Below are 21,719 nucleotides of genomic sequence, written 5' to 3'. Positions count from 1 at the left end.
CTGTAAAAATCTAAAGGTAAAGTTAAACTCCATATACACAGGACGTATGGGAAGGAAAAGTCTTTTTCCCCACCATAAGTCCTTCAAGTTCACTCACTCAAAGTTGTGTAATATTGTCATCGTACATGAGGTTAAGCCTTCAAATAGAAATAGAGCACTTTCCTGTATTGCCATAAGGATTAGTCGACTTTTGCCAATTTCTCTGTCTCTGTCATTTTAAAAGCTACAGAAGTTAAAACAGGTAAGTAAAGGTAGGTTTGAATGTGTCTGCTTACCTCTATCCACCGCTGCGCCTCCAAGTAGGCTTCATCACTGCTGACAGCAGACTGCTCACGCCACTCCATCACAACGACAAAAAAACGCGTATTATCCGAGCTGCTCCGGATTAATGTCCAATGGCTTCCTAGCAGTGACACCGCATGTGAAAGGTAAAGGTCCAGTGATTCAAGTGTGAGAAAGTTCACAGGAGCAGACACTTAAATAAATAAACCCGTCCAGCAGTGAAAAAGAAGGGCACGGGTGCAGTTAATAATCACACTCATTCATGAAAAATGCCGTCTATTGTTTATTTCCAGCAGCTCATCAGTAAATGAATGCAAGGTGTAACAGAAACACATTCCCTGTGCATCACTGTTCCTCCAGCTGCTGCTTACCTGTTCTTTCATCCGACACACCTGCGCTGCGGTTTTTGCTTTTCTTAGGTAGGATGTTTCCAAACTTTACGCGCCGTCTTGCTCCACCTCTGCAGCGGTAATATGGAGTCAACCTGAGCTCCCTAAAGCGCTGACTTTCTACCGAGAATCTGCATGAGGTGGGGGCAGGGGCAGGGTCGTTTCCAAAGCGGGGTTCGAGGACCACCCAAGGGTCCCCTTTCCCTGAGGCTTCCAGGTGAAGGTTTGAGGATTCTAGACTTGTTTCATCCCAGGTTTCCACTTCTGCGTCGTCTTCCCCACCCGAGTCATATCCACTAATAAAAACTTCACTTCGTACACAATATCACCCAGAACAGGAGTGGGAACATATGGAGAACAAGGAAAGGAAGTTTCAGTCTCAGTGAAAACTTTTCTACTTGAAGGAGTTGTACTTTTTTTAAACAAATATCTTTCCTGCACCGCCCCCTAGCAGTGATAATGGTGAACTGCAGGACCTGCAAACTACTGACCTCAGTGCAAAAATGTCATTTTACGACATTGTCATTGTACAATCTTGAAATTATATTTAACATTCATTTGTTAATTTTGCTGAATCTTTTTTTTTTTTAAACATTGTATTGTGTTGTCAGAATTGTTTTGACTGAACAATAGCTTTTGGTTCATTATAAATAATACAGCATGAGAACTATTTTATATCTTTATTGCATTAGCCTGATGGATCATGATGGGTGTTTTTTCTTAAGAAATGAACAAAAAAAATTACTCAAGTTACTCTTCGTCCCTCTTATCCCAAGAAACAAGGCGCAGTGCACACAGACAATATCAGAGTGACTCTTGTTTGGAGAGCAACCCTTTTTGTGTCGAGACGGTCGAGACTCGACACGACAAAACTTTATTTCAGCTGTGTTGATTTTGAAAGCATGACTCGTATTCAAGGCCAAATGTAATGGCCAAGACTAACAGGATCTAACCTCCCTAAGTATGAGACGCTCAAGAATATTGAAGCAGGATAAGCAAAGACGTTTTTCCTTCAGAGAACTTGTTTTTTTTTTTAAATGTTCATCCTAAGGTCAGGCCCACATTACATAAACAAGACTCACATTCTTAGAAACTTTAGATGTTTCAGTCAGAAGTTGTAAATGACACGTCACATCTCTGGTGTGAGCATAGGAACAGGCTTTTCTTGGTGTTCATATCGGCTGTAAAGAGATGTGTACCTTACTGTTAGTGGAAAGGATGAGGGCAAACAAAAAACAAAAGAATCCCCCTGATCAGTCCGCGTGATACATTCCAAAGTTTATCCGAGCTAATAGAAGACATCATCAGCAGTCAGTTCGAGACAAATCAAAAAGTCTTATTAAAAATTCCTCACTACCCGCCACAACAGAGAATGTTAGAGGGTGTTCTGTTTCACACCGGGCCTGGCATACGGTACAGTCATGAGAAGAAGACACGATTAGGGGGATCACTGCGCCTGGAATGGGAATATTCCTGATTACAACATAAGAGTTTTATTTTTATTGGAAAAGCATGACCACCTTTCCTTTGAATTTTTGATCACTTTTTAATTTGCAGTTGTTAAGACGTCAACCAGAGAGCCAAATGACTAAAGATGATGATGTTTGTGTTACACAAAGTATCCACAATCTTCACTTTTATTAAATTTGCCTTTTATTTAACAGAATTGGATTCCTATTACAAAAAACATAGGCACCTTTCCACACATGTACAGTCTTGCATGTTTCAATGAGCCTCGCTTACAGGAGACGTTTTTAATTAGCTTTACATAACATCATTACTGCATATAACAGCATTAAGCTTATCATTTACTTTAAAGCCATGACTTAAATAAAAGCCTTGGAAAACATGTTTCCTCCTCAGGTTTTGACCATGTGATCAAAAACACCTCGACATCAAAAGTTCCCTCAGTGACGTGGAAAGTTGTCTAAACTGTCATGTAAACAGACTTTAGTGCAATGTGTATGTTGTACAGCTATCATCTGTTTTACAGTGATGGGAGATGTCTTCGCAAGTAGGGAACTGGAAGATTTTGATCGTAACAAGAAACACTTTTAGTTGCAAAGCAGCACCCGACATTCTCACACCAAAACAAGTGATGGACCACAAGAAAGTTCCTTTGTATGATTTCCCTGACATTTAAGTATTTCCCTCTAATCACTTGCTAAAGCATTTCAAAGAATTGTAGTTTATGATTAAGTCAGCACTTGAGAATGTTTGGCAGTCATGCTTCATCTTTCTTGGGTCACGAGTGCGTTTCCTCAGTAGGAATCTTTGGAGAGTGCAATGATGGTGAAACGAACCTCTTGAGGGTCACGAGCCATGAAGCTCTTACAAACCTGGACAGCATCCTGCAGGGCAATCCGATAAAATCAAGTAAATGACGATTTCCAACTCAGCTTTTCAATCCAAACAGTTTATTTCTGTGATCATGATTTAGTTATGTGTCTTACCTCTAGGAAAGTATCTTCTGAGGTTTTTCCGTGGACAATAGGAAAAGGCTTCCGGCCATCTAAGCAGAACAAAAAATCGTGTGCATCTAATTAAAACTACAGCCATCAACGTGACAAATACAACTACTGTGCATATAGTTTGTATACACATACATCAGCAGAATTTAACTCACCCAGCTCATATAAATGTCCTCCGACATTCACAAAAGCTATAAAATGCAGGTTCACTTTCTCGTCCAAACTCGGCGCCTGCAACAGACAAACTGTGAAGTTAACATGTAACCAAAAAAAAAAAAAAAAAAGTCCTTTTTAATTTGCGTCAGAAGCTTCCTCAGTCGGTAGAGATCACGCAAAGCTCAGTACAAACCTCAGTCTGGCCCTCCTGTGCACTGGATTCATGTGTCACACGTATACTCTGAAACAGAAAGAAGGAAAAGAAGCCTGTGAAGCACATTTACTGTAGTTCATGATCGTTTTATTAGTGTACACTACTTAGTGCAACATAAGACACAATTTCATAATTAATGTCTTTGAATTTTAATAACCATAAAGCGGTCTTGACAGCGTGTTTTGTCGTCCACCCTGACTGATACAAAGATCAGAACAAAATATCCAAACTCATAATTTATTGTTGGACGAGATCACGTTGGAAATACTCTGACTTCATTTAATCCTCTCTTTGTTTTGACATTCTCTAAAAAGGTCATCTTCTCATCCTTCTCTTACCTCGTCTTTTTCCAGGAACGTGGCCCTTTCCTCTGCAGTCATTTTAGTGGTTTGTTCAATAAACTTCTTCAGAGGCGAGTCGGACTCTGAGGAGAGAGGATAACAAACAGTAAGAGCTAGAAAAAAACATGTTTGGATTATACGTCAGAACACATATAGGAGTGAAGTGGGAGAATATTTATAGTTGTGGGAAATCTTTTCCTGGTCTAAAACAAAGTTAAGAAAATGTCTGTGCGGTTACAAAAGTGTATTCCTCGAAAAATGAATGTAACCTCAAGTTTAGAGTTCAAAATCCCAATTTACCATTATAAAATAAATTAAAAAATCCTATTTCTAATGTTGCACAGGAGCACATAAATGGAATAATCACTACGCACCGAATTCCAGGTGATTCTGGTTGTTTGCCACCGCATGGATTAATCCTATTGTTCCACATGCATTTCCAATAGTTTGCTTGATGAAGTAGACATCAGGAGAGAGCTCCTGTCGTTGATCCTTCAGTTTCTCTTCCTCTTCTTGCTTGAAGGCCTCGTACTGAACAGGAGAGGACATACATCTGATGAACCGCCTTTCTTAAGGCATAAACAAGGGTTTGCACATGTGCTGCAAAAACTCACACACAAAAATAAATGGAGACATTCCCTATTGTTCACAAAAACAAAAACAAAAAAACTACAATAAGCACATTTTATGCACAAGATGTTGCAGTTATAAAAGAAGCACCTTCTCAGTGACGGGGAAGAGAAGCAGCACGGCACACACCGGTCTTGGTACCATGCTCAGAAGCTCTGGATCCAGTCCATACACGTCTCCAAATTGCCAGGTTGGTTTCATACCCAAACAATTCACAAACTACACAAAGCTGACAGTCAATGTGTATGCATTCAAAAATATATATAAAGTAAGACTTATAATTGAAGCTCTCATTAAGGTTACATGATAAACAGCAGAGTCCTATCAAGACACCCCAAAAGGCCAAAATTAGAGTCACTGACACTTTGTAAACATACAATTAAAAAAGTCAATCATTGCCATTACTATGCAGAAAACATTACAGAGGCTATATAAGAGAATCAGTTATATCGCTTATTCCTTTCATTACTTTTTAATCAGACGACAGTACATTATTTATTAACTTTTTAATGTTAAAGCTGACCTTACAGTGGATAAAGCGTCGCCTCAGTGTAGGCCTTGTACCTTTGTTTATCGCGCAGCAGCTTATTGCACAAACACAGCTGTTAAAGTAAGTTAGTAGGGAGTACTTACCTTGGTCATGACCTGAAATGAAAAAAAGACAAAAAACACATTAGTAAAGATTGCTTTTTAGATGTTTAAATGGAGCCACGCCGGTGTCAGCTTTTGTTCTCTCTGCTGCTAGCGGCAGGTTAGCTCGCGCTCACACGCACGTGAATGAATGACATCGCTTTAACGAAACAAAACAAAAATTTAGAAGAAATACAATCAAAACGTACTTCTGGATTCGACTCAAGAGGCAACCAGCGTGGACAGTCCATCTTGAAGTTACTTCTACTGATGTTTCCTGTTCAACTGCAGGCAGAAAGTGGTTTTCCAAAATCTGTTTGACAGCTGCAAGTCGCTTCCGCAATGGAAAGTGGACCATGACATTGTGCAGGGAGAAACCCTTTTTTATTAACTATTAAACCCGCCCCCAATTCTCGGTACCGCATTACAAAAATAAACAAGTCAAATATATTGTTCGTATATTTGTAAAATTCGTTTCTTAAGAGCTGTGTAATGGTTTTGTTTTGATTAAATGAAAGATGTCTTTAATGAGCTACCCCCAGAATAAACTCAACAGTGGACTGTTCCAGATTCATAACGTGAGTCACCAAAATCAGTGTTTCGCACTTACATAAAGTTGCCAGGCGGACTCGCTGTTGGGCCTTTTTGGCTAAGAGGCCTCTCCCTTCACCAGCTGTATCCATGTAAATGCATTATATCAGTTCAATTCAATTAAACAAAACTTTATTTGTCCCCGGGGTGGCAATTCATGAGCAGTAAATGAACCACAGTGCAGCGATACAAAAAATGTAACCAAAGAATAAAGTGTCAACAAAGAATAAAGTGAAATGAGTTTTAATTCTAAGGAATTGGCTAATTATTTGATTCATAAATAAAATTTATATTCAATAATCTAATTTGCATTATAATTTTGAACTCCAAGTTTGAACATTGCATCGAATTACAAAGAAAATGAGAAATGCATGGCTCTTCAATTGTAAAACCTGCCCTGCTAAATAGTTCTCACAATTCAAACAACTCAAAAATAAAAACGACTAAATGGAGAGGGATGGCTAACCTGCAGTAATACACAGGATGCCACATGCCCTGAAAATTCTGCAAAACCTTTTCCAGGTCAGGGTGTTCATAAGTCTTAATCCAAACACCGCCACCTGCACTTACACGCTCCCTATAGCACATATCGCTACTTATCACTTTACCCATCAGGCTACACCTGTGTAATTAAGAAACCTGCAGCAGGCCATGCTCACTCCTTTTGGTTGCTGCAACATGTTGAGCTGCTGGACAGGCTGCTGACTACTCCTGTGTTGTCTAGAGGTGCACCATTAAGCTTTAGAAAATCGCCTGACTGCCTCATCACTACAAGTGGAATTAAATAAATGAAGAAACTTTACCCTGGTCCCTGCACTATTATTGGTGTACCATTGCAGAAGCTTTAAGCTTTTGAACCAGTCTTCATACACACTCCATGCTCTACACTCCCAAAAATCACAAAACCTTCTCTTCTAATTATCTCTTATTTCTTTATATATTCTTAGAGCTGTTGAACAGATTTTAACATCGTTTTTTCAAAATTACTGAACAGAAAAATCCCGACATTGCAGGACAAAACAAAACACACAAAGACAGACACTCAAAACACAAAACATAACAGAGCAAGAAAGAAAAAAAAAATCTGAAAATAAGTGTTTGAGAAGACAAAATCCAGCCGGACACAGTTATGGGATAGGATGCAAACTGCTGCAAATCCTGCATTGTATTTTTTTTACATTTAATTTCGCACAGTGTGCTTTTCTTATGCTTTCCTGCTGTAACACTGTACATTTCTCAGTTTGCGAGATGAATAAAGGATTATCTTGTAGAAATAAAAGAAGACCCTCCCGTCCAGTAGGCGGCGCTGTGCATCTTTGTGATTGCAGACTGTTCCAGAAATAACAACCGAAGAAAGGGGATATCTGCAAGCTACAAGAGATGATGTATGTGCTGTTGTGCTCTGAAAATCTATTGTAGTTGTCTCTGGAGTAATCAAATAAAAACGAAGAATAGCATTGTTTTTAAGGTCGACCAATCAATCGACAAATTGGCTGAATTGAAGAAATACTGACTCAAAGGTTGACTGAAAAGATGCCATCAGCAGAGGAATCACACGGTAGGTTTCACTGTGCTTTAAGAAGCGTAATGTTTTTGTCCTTTTATCAAGAGATCTGCATCTTCACTGGGTTTTGCCCTCACGTGATTCAGACAATAAATTAAATCCTCTTTACTGTTTGATCAATAATCGATCAGAGGGGGTCGAAGAAGGTTTTCCTGATCCATGTTCACATGTAGCTGACTTTTTCCCCCAAATTAAAACAGATCTCACTTTAATCTCACACACACTTCACTGTGTTTAAAGGGCACATTTAGGAAACGTTAAAGATTGAAACGCATAACATCTTTTTTGTGTTTTCCTAACCGGGAAGTGTGCAGGCTTTGTTTTGACTGAGACACAGGTTAAAGTCATAGGTCTGTAAATATTGGCTGCGTCTGAAGACATGAAGCTCTGTCTGCCCTTTCTCCTTTGTTAATGATATTTATAACTTCCATTGTGGTTCAAAGCTGCACTGTTTTACATTTGGACCATATCACACTTTATTAGTATTCTATTGAATCACATGTACGACTGCACATAGAATGAAGTCATGTTTACATCTTTTCTTGTCTAAAATCTTACATGACACAACCTGCTTTATTTGTTGGACCTGCTACTGCCACTTTATAGTGTGTGTAAACTAGAGGCAGTTCAGAGAATTATTTCATATTTTAAATGTTATGCCATTTTAATCTACTTGTCTGCTTTTAAAGAGAGCAAAGAGGTACCTTACATATCATATTCAATCGTACATGTCACAGTGACAGATTAGTAGTTACAGGGTTATGGGCAAAATAGAGATCAATTGTTTGGTCAACAACACGACTGGGGAAATCAGCCTTTTCTTATTCTGCACTGACCTCTTGGTTTAAGATACGGCATCTCCTTGAGGAAAATTAACTTTTACCGTTTGGGCATTATAGAAACCTAATTTTAAATCTCCCAAGCTCTGTTTGTATGTGTTATGCATAAGTGTGTTTTATTTATTCCATTATTATTAGTATTTTTAACTCACTGAAGTGTTTTAGTACATCTAGACGTTTTTTATAGTCCGGCATTTACTTTTTCTTTTTAATTGTCTGAGCTTCTTAGAAACCCCCGGGTTGTTGATTTTAGCAGACTTGTATTTATCTGTCTACTGGTGCCTTTAACTATTCGTTGTCTGCCTTCCAACTGATTCTGTAACGACTCTGTGTCATTCTTAAGTAAAATGAATGCGTAACTTTTGTGCTGCAGGTGTAAACAAAGTTTTGGACAACATCTGTACTCTTTCTCCAGATCTGTTGGCTGAAGCAGTGAGTATTTTTTTATGTTTAGCTTTACTTATTCACCATGCATGCAAACACATTACATGTTACATTTAAGTGAGCCATAAAGCCTTCAGCTGAGGCTGAATGGGTAGCAAAAAAGTTCTGATATAAAAGTTCATAGAGGTGAAGTTGCACACACACGTTGTCCAGTGGAATGGGTTTGCAACATTTGCAGTAGTATGCAGTTGTTGTTACAGAAAGCTCTCTTTAGGATTAACCAGCAGATGCAAAATGCGAATAGAATTTATTGCCGGTCTATTAGCAGATGTGCTCTGCACCATTTACAGACATTGAGGTGGTGTCAAAGAAGTTATTCTGTAGATCTGATAACCCATTTTATGATCTCCACAGTCTCAGCACATTCTGACTTATCTACAAGGCCACACAAGAGGAGTGGATTCAGCTGAAATTTCTGATGTGAGTCAAAGTATCTCCAAAATATTCCAACTTATAACCCATGTTCACAAGCTCCTCTTTCATGACTTCATTTATTTTTTATCTTCTTGGCAGGTATTTCAAAAAGCTGGAGTCGGTCTTGAACACGAGGCTCTACAGAACATGATCAGATATCTCTTGTTAACTTTCAGGTATCAAATCCCAATCTCTATATTGCCTCAGAATTTAATAACCCTGCTGATTGATGTAGACTCTGCTGTATGATATTTTCACACTGATTCTAAATCCCCAAAATAAGAATTTCCAAAACATCTCAAGTTATGTCATTTAGTTAAAACAGCAGGGTTATTTTTGGCATAGAAAAAGATAAACCGTACTTAAAAAAAAAAAAAAAAAAGGATGTTATGATACTGTAAGCTGACGTTTGTGTCATCAGGTCCGCTGGGCAGAGCAACCTCTCTGGGGATGACCTTGTGTCGAGGCTAGAGGAAAGCAGTAACAAGTGGCCTAAAGCTTCTCTTCAGGTGCTGCACAGGTTGTGGAGCGAACACGGTGCATCTGTGCATGCTCAGCAGGAAGTCCATTCCATGCTCAGTATCAGCCAGGTACAATACGTCTTGTCATTTCTGATGACTTAATAAGCCTAATTTCAAGGCTAAAAGACTCATTTTGTTTTCCCCCTGTATTTTCCAGTTGGTGGACATGCAGTGGAAGCTCGGCATGGCGGTGAGCTCTGACACTTGCAGATCTCTAAACTCCCCGTACGTGTCTCTGCTGCTGAAGATTGTCGAGCCCTCGGGTCAGATTACTCACAGGTCTTTTGAGATGACCATTCCACAGTTCCAGGTCTGTATGACTTCATGCCAATGCAACGTTTTGGTTTAATTCAAAACTGGGTTGATTTTAAGAATTTTTTTTTTTGTCCCTCTGCAGAACTTTCACAAGCAGTTCAAGGAGATGGCAGCTGTTATGGAGACTGTGTGAAGTTCACATATAACCACCAGAAAAACAGCTTGACATGAGCGTTCGACCACTGCTTGTCTCAAGACCCCTTTGCACTTCTCATACTGTCACAAATCAAATAAGCTCCTCAATGATTCAGCTGGTTGAAAAGTTTAAAACGCTTTAAGTGTACCTCCTCCTCATGATTAATCCAGCTCGTGAATTTAGGATTTATCATGCGACTGTATAAGAGCTGCTTTGTTTTGTGCCAAATTTGTTGCAAAATGTCTGACGCTGATGAGTTTTAGATGAATTAAAACTGCACTAACCTTAAGTGTGCCTCTCGTTTTGTACTAACTTTGGCTTATTGATTTCTGTTGTTTATTTAGCTTTCTGTAGCCTTAGATTTCTGTATTGTTTCAGTTAGAGGTTATTTTGTCTTTTATTTTTGTCAATGTCTAAATTATAAACCCTTTCAACATGGTACAATTTGGGCTCAGCATTTTGTTACTTTATAACCCAGTTGTTATATTTCAGGTTTTGTTTCATTTACATTTTGGGTCATTGAGTGAGAAGCACCAGCTGTACTGTTGTTGCAGTCGTGGGACGGTCTTGCGTATAAAGTTGTTTTAGTCAAGGACTAGTGAAAAGAAGAATAACATACTTACTTGCTCCACAGACTTGAGTGCATTATTCTCTCTCAACCAGGAAGTGTCAATTAGAGCTGAACCCAGCCTTGGGTTCATATAATTAATGGGGGAGGGGGGGGGAGTTGCAAGTTTTGCAGATAGTTTGTGTTGTGCTGGAAGTTTTCTTCATGTGATGCAATATGACGCTTTTTGCATCACATGAAGAAAAATTTCAAGCAAAGAACAAGGAACACATTTTTCTCGTCTCAGGGCAAAATGAGGGCTGGATTCACGACCATTCAACACTACTACCATGTTTCTAATGATACACAGCTTCATGCAAACGGGTGAAGTATCCCTTTAACTTTCTTTTTAGTCAGTCGGTAATAGGCTGTTGCAGTGTAAATTTCCATCAAACACAATCACACCATTGTTTCTTTATATTTTTGATGGTTTACTGATAAAGAATGCAACATAATTTGCATCTATGATAATATGTTTAATTAAAAAAAAAAAAGATCTGTGCCTCAAGTGGGGGGGGGGGGCACAAGCATCTATGCGGACCTATGGCCCGCCGATAGCGACGGGTGTGCTAAGATTCACCATGTCTTGGTCGTGTCTGATCAGTTTAGACCGCTGTAGATGTAAGAAAAGAATAAGTGCTACTTGCCCACTGTTTGCCGATAACAACATCGCGACACTTGAACGGTTTCTGAACAAGTCGGTGCGTAATCGTGCATACAGGTGAACACACGTGTGGCCTTTTACTCCAAACTATCAACAATTAAGTAGTAGTAGGGTCCTAAAAGCTCGAGTTGCTCCAAGTCCTGGACTGGAGCACTACACAATTCTGGCTGCACAAAAAGTATCCAATTATTTGGAAAATGTCCTTTAACACACCCTGTCTTGCAGCACTGTTTGTATTGACGTCACAAACAAGCAGTTTACGGTTTCTGAAACATATTTCGCAGAAAGTGAAATATCTTTGCAGCAGGTGCAATATTTCAACAGCTGACGTTCAGGGCCACCATAGCTGTGGGACCTGCAGGGTTTTAAAGGCCCCTGTCTTGGTGATGAGGTTATATATGGCACAGCTGCTATTTTGGGAGAAGTGGAGGGCTCTAAATTATGGTGCTGGGTGGTTGGGAACTTCTAAAGAGTATCTAAGCATAACAGATTTGATTACTATGATTCAGCACCGACTTTAGGTAAACAGATTGATGGACTGCGTTTGGTTAACTGCAAACATTACAGTAGGCTATTTGACCAAGTCTGACCCCTGTTTTGTTTTGAACTAATAGTTGAGCGTAGGACTGGGTTTTTAGCCCCGAGGAAGTAGTTACCTTCTTTGGGGTCTGCAAACACGCTCCACTCCACCATGAGGAGGCTTTCTGGTTATTTTGTTCTTTAAAGAAAGGTGGAGCTCCAGTCTGTCACGTTTCAAACAGCGGCTGTGCCCTACCCACTCCTCCAGCACATGGGAAGGTTGGGCGGGTCGTCGACGCGCACAGCCGCTCCGCCTCCAAGGCGTTGGGGGGAAGAAAGGATCTCAGTAGATGCATTTAAAGGGCGATAGAAACATTTGCAATCTGAAGTGTTTTGCATTTTTAAAGAACGACGAAAACAATTCGACCCGTCCAAGCTTTGGAGAAGGATTTTTGTGCATGGATCGTATTCGTGCGCAATTGTAAACTCCGGAGCGAGCCGTCAGAGAAATCTGATTCCTCTGAGCTAATTGTGTTTACACGGGAGTCATCCAGAGCCACGTTTTAGCAAGCAAGCAAGCAAGCTTGACTGGGGTAGTACAGGACAGGACTGTTCGTGGGGTTGACTCCCTGCCCAAGCAAACAGTGGCGGAACAAGGCAGGGGGGAAAAAAAGAGCTACACATATCCACATTTATTTGAAGTCATTAAAAGGAGTCCGGTGGAGATATTTTGGAGCGATTGGAAACATGGAGCGCAGCAGCTGACAAAGCACATGTTGTGCACGCAGGGTAATGCTTCAGTAGATGCACTTTCATGATGTATTGTGGTATTGGAAGTGTCTCTTACGAGCTGCAATTGCGCCTTGCGCTTGGATGTAGGAAATGGTAGGCTACATTGGCATCTTTATTTCTCATTAGTTTTTAAGTTCCCCATCGCTGTCAACGAGTTAAAAAAAAGTCAGCTGGGTCTACAGTCATGGAGAGTCAGGATGAGAGGGAGAGCAGCCCCCCGAAGTCAGACCGGAGGTTTTCCCTGACTTACATCGGCGGCTGCTCGCTCGACAGGCGGACCACCCTGCCCATGATGCCCTGGCTGGTGGCAGAGATCCGCCGGAGGAGCGAGAGGGGCGACTGCGGCCCCGTGGTGCAGCCCAGAGAAGTCCAGTTGGTCCTCAACCCCCCCTTCGTCCGCTGTGTCCCCTCCAGCAGCAATAACTCTTCTGTGTTTATATTCGAGCACAAAGCGCAGCTCATCTCTCGCTTCATCCACAACAGCAATGACCTCAAATACTTCTCCTATCTGCTGCGGGGACAGCCGGACAACCCCGAGTCCGAGATGTCCTGTCACGTCTTCAAGGCCTGCGACCCAAACCAGGTAGGCCCGTCCAGGTGTCACTTACACCTTTACGCAAAACCAGGAACAAGTGAGGAAAGAGAGCACAGTCTACCAAAGTGAAATTCCTCGAGTGTTAAACATACCTGGTCAATAAATCAGATCCTGATTCTGAATACACCTGATAAAAGGACTGAAAATGTAAGATATGCAGTACTTAAAATATAACACACAATATTTCTGACACATACTTATGAAGATATAAAACATTTGTTTTTATCGACCCAACCGTGATGAAAACTTCCAAAACAATGCTCCACCTTTGTTATGTTAATAATAATGTGCCAAAAGTTCAAATGCTTTAAGTCCTGATGTCAAGATTAAAAGTGAAGCCCTACATTTTAAATATTTATTTCCCCATACTGATACCACTGCTGTTGTTTATGTAATGTGAAATCTTTTATCTAAGAGCCTTTTCTATTTGAGTACCAAATTGGACCCACTGATATTATCTTTTAATATTAATGGGATACTGTGTATCTGTAAATACTTAAATCTAGGTATCTAGTGTATTGCCTGTATCATATTAAGAGGAGAATAATGGTAGTTTAGTGAAACATCATTGTTTTATTATGTTTGTAAAACGTGCCAAAGGGTTTGAATTCAACCCCCCCAAGGATCTTTAAATGAAGTATAAACCCAAGACAAAGGAATAGCACAGAAAGCCTCATTCAAAATCTCCTTGAAGTGACAACAATGTCATAGAGTAGATTAGTGAATGATCCAAACACTTTTGCCTTGGTATTAAGTATTTAGGCCACCAGTCGGTGAGAATGATAAACAAATCTCTCTGGATATTTGGCAAAGTTAATCCACCTCAGCCTGTGTTTTCCTCTCGGGGATCAAACATCTCTGTCGTGTGTCAACAAACTGTATCGAGTCAGCACATTTAAATGCTGATCAGCTGCCCCTCTTGAGTAATAAACCCCTAATGTGGCGCAAAAATCAGGAACATGGGAGTCAGAGTTTGAAAGCCAGTGTGCAGACCTTTGTTGAAATGTGTGTGTTTGTGTGCGTGTGTGTGGGTGGGTGGCACTGAGCTCAAAAGCGACTCCAGAGCAGCATGTGCGTGCTTGAAGGGAGTGACAGTAAGCAGATTTTTTTATAGGACAAAACAGAAGTATGGATTGATTTAGCAATGAGTCAATGTATTGAATAAAATCTGTGTTTTATCAGTACATTTGCTACATTTGTTGTCCAGTTTTATACAATATGCTTTACACAGTGACATTTAAGAGTTACATGCCCCATTTTTTGGGGTGTTTTGGCAGAGGACTTCACCTGCTGCAAAGCAAGCTGGAATCTCACTTTTTTTGTTTACGTTATTCTTGTTTACTAAATCAACAAGGCAACCCCTCAATACGTCACGCTCACAAAAGCATATCCAGTTAAAGGCTCACGGTTTGCATTGATTTTCAAATGTGCCCATGGTGTATCATGTTTCGCAGGGTCTGAGCAGGCTGTTTGTCTGCTGCTGAAAGCTGAGAAGAGAGGAGGCATCATACACTTTCCAGGTTTCTTCCTGCTTTTCTTTGCAAGTGCAAGTTGCAAGTGTATGCAGCAGCAGAAAGGTATTTCGGAACATACCACACCAGGCACGATTGCGCAACTTAAAAACTGGTTTGACAGCCAGCAAGCTAGCAACAAGGTGGATCATGAGGATAGCCTGGATTATTAGTGCACTGCCGCCATGTACAACACCCTGCTGCAGTGATTGTTAATGTTTATATTATTATTTGTATTTGCCCCAGCTGAGTTTGAGGAACGTTATTCCTTCATTTTTGATGACAGTGACATTTACTCTTGGAGGCATATCACGGTTATTGTGTGTAAATCCTAATGAGAGGCCCCCTGGCATCTATTAATACGATGTGAAGGGTTAAAACAAACTGACAGTGAAGTTATCCTTAGGTGCAATAAACCGTACTTGGCAAGAATTGTTACCGTAATTATATTTTGTATGCATAGAAAATAGACTGGAATGTTGCATTGTGTGCACTCCTTTGTTTAAAAGGTCAGGTGCTTCAAAACAAGTCGGACTTGAAATACAGCTTTAGCCCTTTTTTATATAATGTACACGTTTTTGAAAAAGCTGTAATCTCATTGCATAAAAAAAGGTGCAACAATTTAAGGCTTTTATGTCTGACTCCACTGTATCTCTCCTCTTGATGGGCGTATCCATGACTGTGTGTAATGTTTTGGACAAACACATTCTTACGTACTGTACTGTAAGACATCTTAGGAGACCACCGGAAGTTCAATTACTTTTGTAATAGTGTTAGCTATATGTTTCCTTTCACCGTTCCTCCTCTGCTCTGCTAATCTGGTCCACACAGTGCTGCGGGAACCTACTCAGCCAACAGAGTTGTCAGTTATTGCATTTTATCTCTTAGCATGAAGGAAGTGGGGTTAATGACTTGTAGTACTGCAGCCGGTCAGTAGTGGAAGCTCTAAAGCATTTGGCTTCACTTAAGGGAAAGTGCTACAATGTCCATTGTTTATAAAGTCTATGATTTCAACCAAGACCAGATGAAATTATATTTGTCAGACAACCTATGTTTTTTTTGTTTACCTCACAACCTAGACAGTTTAGCTTGAGCTGAAACTGACCTTTCGACCCCGAATGAGACAACAACCAGAGATACAGGTCTGTGTGTCTTCCACCTCTGCTCTGACTTGGATGTGGACCAGAAAGGAATTTCTCACTGACAGTTGGTGACCATCAGCTGCTTGTTGGTGCCCTACTTCATGCAGTTATGAGTGCACTCATAAGCCAAGTCAAGGCAAGACTTACAGCTGACTGTCCTTTTAAAAGTTTAACTCGGCAGTTAGCGGAGTGTGCAGGGACTTTGTCAAATTTAAGAAAATTAAAAATATCTCATTATGTGCTCATGAGAGTTGTTGATAAACTCTTTAAGACGCACTCGAGCCAGCTTTGCTCAGTCAAACTGGTGAGGTTTCTGTAGACATGATCATATTTCTTGTAGAATGAGGAACTCAAGGCCATATATTCTTACCTGCATGTCATGAGCGGTGGTAAAATGTATCCTCTACTCTGTCAAGCAAGGAGAAGCAAATTGTTAAAGTAGCTTTATATGGTTGAAGACACGCAACTAAAATAGAACTCTTCTTTTTTTGTTGTTTTGCTATGACACATTTGTGACGTATAAATGGCGTATGATCTCCCAAGAAAAATCAAGTTATTTGTTACAAAACAGCCACTCCATTTGACTTTAATCCTGACATGTTGTATTGATTTTCAGTTATGATTTAAGCTGCTTGCCTCATGTTACCATGGCAAAGGACCCTTGTCTTGCTTTGTTCTGAGTTGGGACATGAACTGTGTTTAACTACAGTATCCAGTTGGTCCCTATGCAGATAAAATAGCACCGGGAAGACATCACAGCTGTACTTAAACATGTGACAACAGCGAGAGTCTGTTCAGGTTTATGCTTATAATAATAGGGAACCCTTTTTTTTTTACATCTTTATCTTTTATTTCCACAATGATAACCTGTATGTCTCTTAAAGAAGTCTAATGAGGCCTACTTGTGGGGACTGTGAGTGAATGTGTTGGGCATTGACTGCTTCTCAATGGTGCTAATAATGGAAACAGACCTACAGTATGTGCCTGCTTCTGTTTGGCCAGATATTATGAAGGCCTGTTGTAGGGAGATCTGACATTACATGAGCCGTGCATGCACTGAGCGTGCTCAGGACTCGTCCATCTCATGGAGGACAATTCTCATGTTTGTTTTGCCCTAAGCTCTAAAGCTGTGCTCTGCTGCTTTGTGTAGACTTTAGGCTTTAGATCACCACCATTGTCGCTGATATTGTTTGATAAAGCAGGACAAAGATTGGTGAAGGTTAGATGGAAATCAGCTTTAAAAAAAAAAAAAAAAAAAACTAATATTGGATGAGATTTTTGGGAAGATTACCAGTGCAAAAGACACAGCTGTCCTCTGTTCCCCAGGAGCTTTCTGCCTGTCTGTGCCTGTCTTGATCCAAGGAATGAGCACCTTTAGTGGCTCTGCTTTGGGGTTTACTACAAATAATTAATCAGATCAAAGGTGCTGTGGCATCATCTTGCTCATGTATTATCCAGAAGCTCCTCTAAATGTCAAGACGACACTATTATTTTTTCCTCTTTGACAAAGGTGTGCAGATCCAAGGCCTGACCAGATGGTGATGTTGTGATTCTCAAGGCTATTAAGTTTCCCTGACCTTATTGTGTCAGCACTGTTTATACCAATAGACTGCGGAATAAATCCCTCCTCCCCAAACGTCTAATCTCTCATACTGCTTCTTTATCTTTCAAGTTATATTTTTCCACTTACACAGACAAACAATTAGGCAAGGCTCCACTTTTTACGTCAACACTAAGAGAAAGGTCCAAGCCTGTGTCGACATTACATAATATAATATATTTAACAGATAACTTTGACGCTAACATGCTAATCAGTCCTCATTGAAAATATAGTTTTTGTGTCCTGGCTAGCTAACACTAGGTACCTAAGAAAACCTCTTGCTACTTAGCTAGCCTACATACAGGCGTGCCCATCATTATATCTATCCCCCAATTATGCTAATGTATGAATATTTGTAGTTTTATTCAAAATTGAAAGACTTGTGAAATAATTAATACATTTTACCAATTGTACCCATAAAGAAATAATCTTGGTTTAGACCAAAATCATTGTCGTGAAAATGTATTTCTGTTGTAAGAATTAGCATTTGAACATGAAACCTAAAGGGTTTTCCTTGGAGTTTTTCAACACCAGAGGTTGCAACTTTGGTATAACACTTAAAGGGACATAAAAAAGGATAGACAAATGACAAGTTAAATCCAAAGTGTTCCATTTTTGGATAGACCAGGCTCAATCCCCCAATTCTTGTCATGATTTACAATGTGCCTCATATTGTGTAGTTGGGCTCTTCAGCATGTCAGCAGTTTAAGAGTCTTTTATAAGGCGGCAGAAAACAAGCTGGCCAACTGTTATGAAAAACTTCTTCATGGGTCATTTTTTTTCCGCCTGAAGACATGGCCGAGTATGTATAAAACAAACAACCACCACCCCCACCACCTGCCTTCTCCTCCTCTCAATGCAGCCCTCTGTCACCAGGCAGGCACAGCTCTACCCTTGGGAGGGCAGGCACTTGGAAAAAGAGGGCTTTTAAAATAGCTCATGTGGCTACAGCAGCAATATGACAAACACGTATTTGATCTCTGTCTCAGACATAGACGAGTGTACAGTATATCAAAAGACGAGAGACTTTTGTCAGGATGTTTTATTTTATCTACAATTGTTCCCTTCCTGCCTGCACTCCAGCCTCTATCCTGTTGTTGTGGTCACACCTCTGGAATAAGATTTATGTATTTTGTTACACAACTTCCCTTTCTTGTATACAAAATATATTATATTTACTCAACAGTAAATGTGTAAGTCTTATCCGATACCAGAATTTGTGCCGTGCAAAGAGCTGGTGTTTGTCTAAACACTCATTGTTGTCCTAAACCTGCTATTTGGACGACCTTGTCTATGGCCATGGTTAGACAGTTAAGAGAGAGTTGGGACTTTGAGGCTGTCGGCCTTGTTTTGTCTGCCAGAATCGTTGTAATCTCAACTGTTAAAGTGTCTCATGACTAACTTTAGTTGGCTGCGATTTTCTATTGCTTAAGAGTGTGTTGAAAGAATAACACTTTGTGTTATGACTTGTTGGATGCATGTTACAGAAACGGTTTTTTCGTTTTACCTGTTTTTGAACGTACCTTGTGTAAACACTAAAACCATAAAACACATGACCTTTATTTCTTCAAGCCTTCTATTTTTTTCCCCCCCCCCCCCCCTCATAGTTATGTTGTTTCCAGGCTTCTACAGTAAATCTGTTACCAATATAATGTTTAGTCTGTCTGTTGTTCATTGACCTTATTTAGTTAAATTGTTGTGCTTTTGGCCTTGAGTTATTTAAAGTTTCAGCATAAGGTCATATCTGGTCATTTGTTGACCAAAAGGCTTGTTTTGTTGAAATGTCTTAAACATTGACTTCTGTTGTTGTCTCACTCATTGTATGATTAAGTCCAAAAAAGTAAATGGGAAGCAAGTGATCCATCTATGTAGGTTGTAGGGGTTATTTTATTTAACTTCTTATTTAAACTTTTATTACAGTCTTGAGAATCAACAAAGGCCCTGTGTCCACCTAGCATTTTTTTTTTTTTTTTTTTTTTTCCTAACAGAAAATTACTCGCCACATGCTCGAGATCCCCTGCATGAAGTGTTTGTGTGCTGCACATCCGTCCTGTCTGTTGACAACGGCTGCTGTATGATTGACACAGTTCCGGTACTTTTTGCTGTAGGTTTTCTTTATTTCAAATTTTAAAATTAAAGGGCTAAAAAAAAGAAAAGACATTGACAATTTACTCCAGGCAGCTGCTTTCTGCTGTGGCCGTTCTTTCCTTATTAAAAACAATTAAAAAACGACGGTTGGGCTCAGGAAAAAAAAGTAGGTGGACACAGTGTCTGAGATTAAAATTTGGATTCAAAACTACACAAGCTGCAAAGATAGATTATAAGAAACTGATACAAATAGGCTAAAATCAGAGCATCTAACAGCTTACACTTACAAGAACTTTACTGGTATTTTATAATTAATCTAGAATAAGAGAGCCAATGGAAGAGCAAGGCGGTAAAAACATGTCAAAACTTTTTTTTTCTGAGGTAATAAGGTAATTGCAATTGTTATTTCTTTATATCATTATAATTGTGTTGTTTTCGTGTTGTTCAGCAGACAGAGGAACTGCTCAGAAATGTTTGTTTGCTTTTTAATTCCCCTTCACTTCCCTTTCTTTTATGGTTTTCCTAGTTCTGTTTTTCCGATTCTTCATTTTCCACTCTCCTTTCTTACAGGTCCCTGAGGTGATCAGCAGAATTCGCCAAGTGTCTAAATCTGCCCTAAAGGAAGAAGCCAAGCCCAAACAGGAGGCTGACGAGGCCTTCTACAACTCCCAGAAGTATGAAGTGCTTTACTGTGGCAAGGTACAAATGAGTAAACTCTTCACAAATATGAAGTTTTCATCCAATGAGGCAGTTGAATTAACTGAATAAAACAATATTCCAGGTGACAGTTCTGCACAAAAAGGCTCCGTCCACCCTTGTCGATGACTGCATTGATAAGTTTCGTCAGCATGAAGTTGAGCGAAAACGTCTGCGACTGCTGAACGGTCAGAGAGGGTCTACAGATAATGTGGACTTCCTCATTGGGGGAGACGGAGACTCAGTGTCCGCTGCTCTGAATGAAAGTAAAGCAGTCCTTGAAGGGCCTGGATTAGAGACTATGACAGGAGGTGGAGGTAAGAGTCTCCTGAAGATTGAGGATAAGAAAACCAGTGTTATATTGACTCGTTATGTGACTCTGCACTGCAACAGTTGGAATAAAATCCTTAAATTGCTACCGATGAAACCTGGAGTGAAACTAACAAATTATACAAGTTGTCACATACCACTATAACTGTTGTGCATATTTTCAGTGTTTTATATAAAGTCTAGTTAAATATACCAACATATTGGAGTAGATAGTTTTATGGTTGAACCAGAGGCTGTGAATAAGAAATAGACCTCAACTTTGTTTTTAGAAGTGAAACCATATAAGAAGTTTCTTAAACATATTCTTTTTAATGACCAGCAGGGACAACTCCACTAAAAAGCAGCTAGATTGTATCAAACTAGTTCACCTAAATAATCACCTTACTCCCCATTTCATGCATTAAGTCTGTAAACATGGTACCATTTGGATTAAGGATGACAATAGAGCATTATGTGCTTTAGGGTGTGGTTACCAGGGACTGACAATTTGCTATCAAAGTGTTTTTTCAAATAAAGCAGAGACATATTGAGCCTTGTTGTTCAAAGATGGTCTCTCTTAGCCCAATGGTCACCAATGGTTGACCTGTTGACCAAAGATAATTTTGGGTAAAACTGCCGCAATGAAAGTAACTTGCAGTATGCTCCTTTGTTCCACTTGAAGGTTTGTCCAACAGTACCAGTCAGAGCAGCCTGCGGGGGGCTTTCCCAGAGTGCATCTTAGAGGATTCTGGATTCGAGGAGCCTCAGGAGTTTCGTACACGCTGCAGCAGTTTGGCAGGGAATCTGCAGAGGAAACCAGGAGAAGGCGTCATCATGGGCCCCACACGCCGCAGACACTCCAGCGCACCAAACAACGTTCAACCGTCTGATGCAGACAAGAACCGCACCATGCTCTTCCAGGTAGAGGACATTTATAAAGAAAAGAGTAAATTATGTCTTGTACTTTTGCTGATGTAATTGTTTATAGGTTCCTTATCCCCACTGTGTGCGGCTGAGCTTTATCATAACAGCACTGTACTGTAGGCTACTCTAATTAAAACCAGCCGCTTGCAATGCACTGGCTCTTAAGTGACTGTCAGGTCCAATGGGTTTATTAACTGTGGGTTACAGTCATTTGTATTGTACAGAAAAAAATATTACAATGTGTTATATTGGTAAAGAGGGACAACGTACAATGTAGGCTAAAGCTTTAATGAGCTGAGTTTAAACTTTTTTGGAATTACTCCTTAATGGAAGTG

At 39.9% G+C, this 21,719-nt stretch overlaps 4 protein-coding genes across 7 annotated transcripts in view; 2 read left to right on the top strand and 2 right to left on the bottom strand.

Moving 5' to 3' along the window:
* Nucleotides 1–774, bottom strand: part of lmo7a (LIM domain 7a) — a 50,082-nt gene extending 49,308 nt beyond the window's left edge. For both annotated transcript variants that reach the window (XM_079357373.1, XM_079357372.1), the window contains exons 1-2: nucleotides 654–774; nucleotides 276–403 (exon numbers count right to left, since the gene is read on the bottom strand). In XM_079357373.1, the coding sequence (XP_079213499.1) occupies nucleotides 276–344 (69 nt within the window). In that variant the 5' untranslated portion in view covers nucleotides 345–403; nucleotides 654–774. The remainder of the gene's footprint in view (nucleotides 1–275; nucleotides 404–653) is intronic.
* Nucleotides 775–2,306: 1,532 nt separating this feature from the next.
* On the bottom strand, nucleotides 2,307–5,475 carry uchl3 (ubiquitin carboxyl-terminal esterase L3 (ubiquitin thiolesterase)). The gene is made up of 9 exons (XM_079357231.1): nucleotides 5,323–5,475; nucleotides 5,117–5,128; nucleotides 4,574–4,702; nucleotides 4,228–4,384; nucleotides 3,851–3,936; nucleotides 3,492–3,539; nucleotides 3,298–3,373; nucleotides 3,125–3,183; nucleotides 2,307–3,022 (listed from the first exon to the last, which is right to left on the bottom strand). The coding sequence occupies exons 1-9, from the start codon at nucleotides 5,362–5,364 to the stop codon at nucleotides 2,933–2,935; spliced, it is 699 nt and encodes a 232-aa protein (XP_079213357.1). The 5' UTR covers nucleotides 5,365–5,475; the 3' UTR covers nucleotides 2,307–2,932.
* A 1,539-nt stretch (nucleotides 5,476–7,014) lies between these two features.
* On the top strand, nucleotides 7,015–10,375 carry commd6 (COMM domain containing 6). Its single transcript, XM_079358118.1, has 7 exons — nucleotides 7,015–7,262; nucleotides 8,481–8,539; nucleotides 8,906–8,971; nucleotides 9,065–9,141; nucleotides 9,387–9,555; nucleotides 9,644–9,796; nucleotides 9,884–10,375. Exons 1-7 carry the CDS (start codon nucleotides 7,238–7,240, stop codon nucleotides 9,932–9,934), a joined length of 600 nt encoding a protein of 199 aa, XP_079214244.1. The 5' UTR covers nucleotides 7,015–7,237; the 3' UTR covers nucleotides 9,935–10,375.
* Nucleotides 10,376–11,959: 1,584 nt separating this feature from the next.
* Nucleotides 11,960–21,719, top strand: part of tbc1d4 (TBC1 domain family, member 4) — a 31,872-nt gene continuing 22,112 nt past the window's right edge. For 2 of the 3 annotated variants that reach the window (XM_079358282.1, XM_079358281.1), the window contains exons 1-4: nucleotides 11,960–13,102; nucleotides 20,026–20,154; nucleotides 20,237–20,468; nucleotides 21,143–21,381. In XM_079358282.1, coding sequence (XP_079214408.1) covers nucleotides 12,704–13,102; nucleotides 20,026–20,154; nucleotides 20,237–20,468; nucleotides 21,143–21,381 — 999 coding nt within the window. In that variant the 5' untranslated portion in view covers nucleotides 11,960–12,703. The remainder of the gene's footprint in view (nucleotides 13,103–20,025; nucleotides 20,155–20,236; nucleotides 20,469–21,142; nucleotides 21,382–21,719) is intronic. The other variant, XM_079358283.1, reaches the window with a different exon arrangement.

Source organism: Symphodus melops (assembly GCF_947650265.1).
Source record: "Symphodus melops genome assembly, chromosome: 12".
Classification (NCBI taxonomy): domain Eukaryota; kingdom Metazoa; phylum Chordata; class Actinopteri; order Labriformes; family Labridae; genus Symphodus; species Symphodus melops.
Note: the sequence above shows the minus strand (reverse complement) of the source record. Positions and strands in the feature narration are given on the sequence as shown.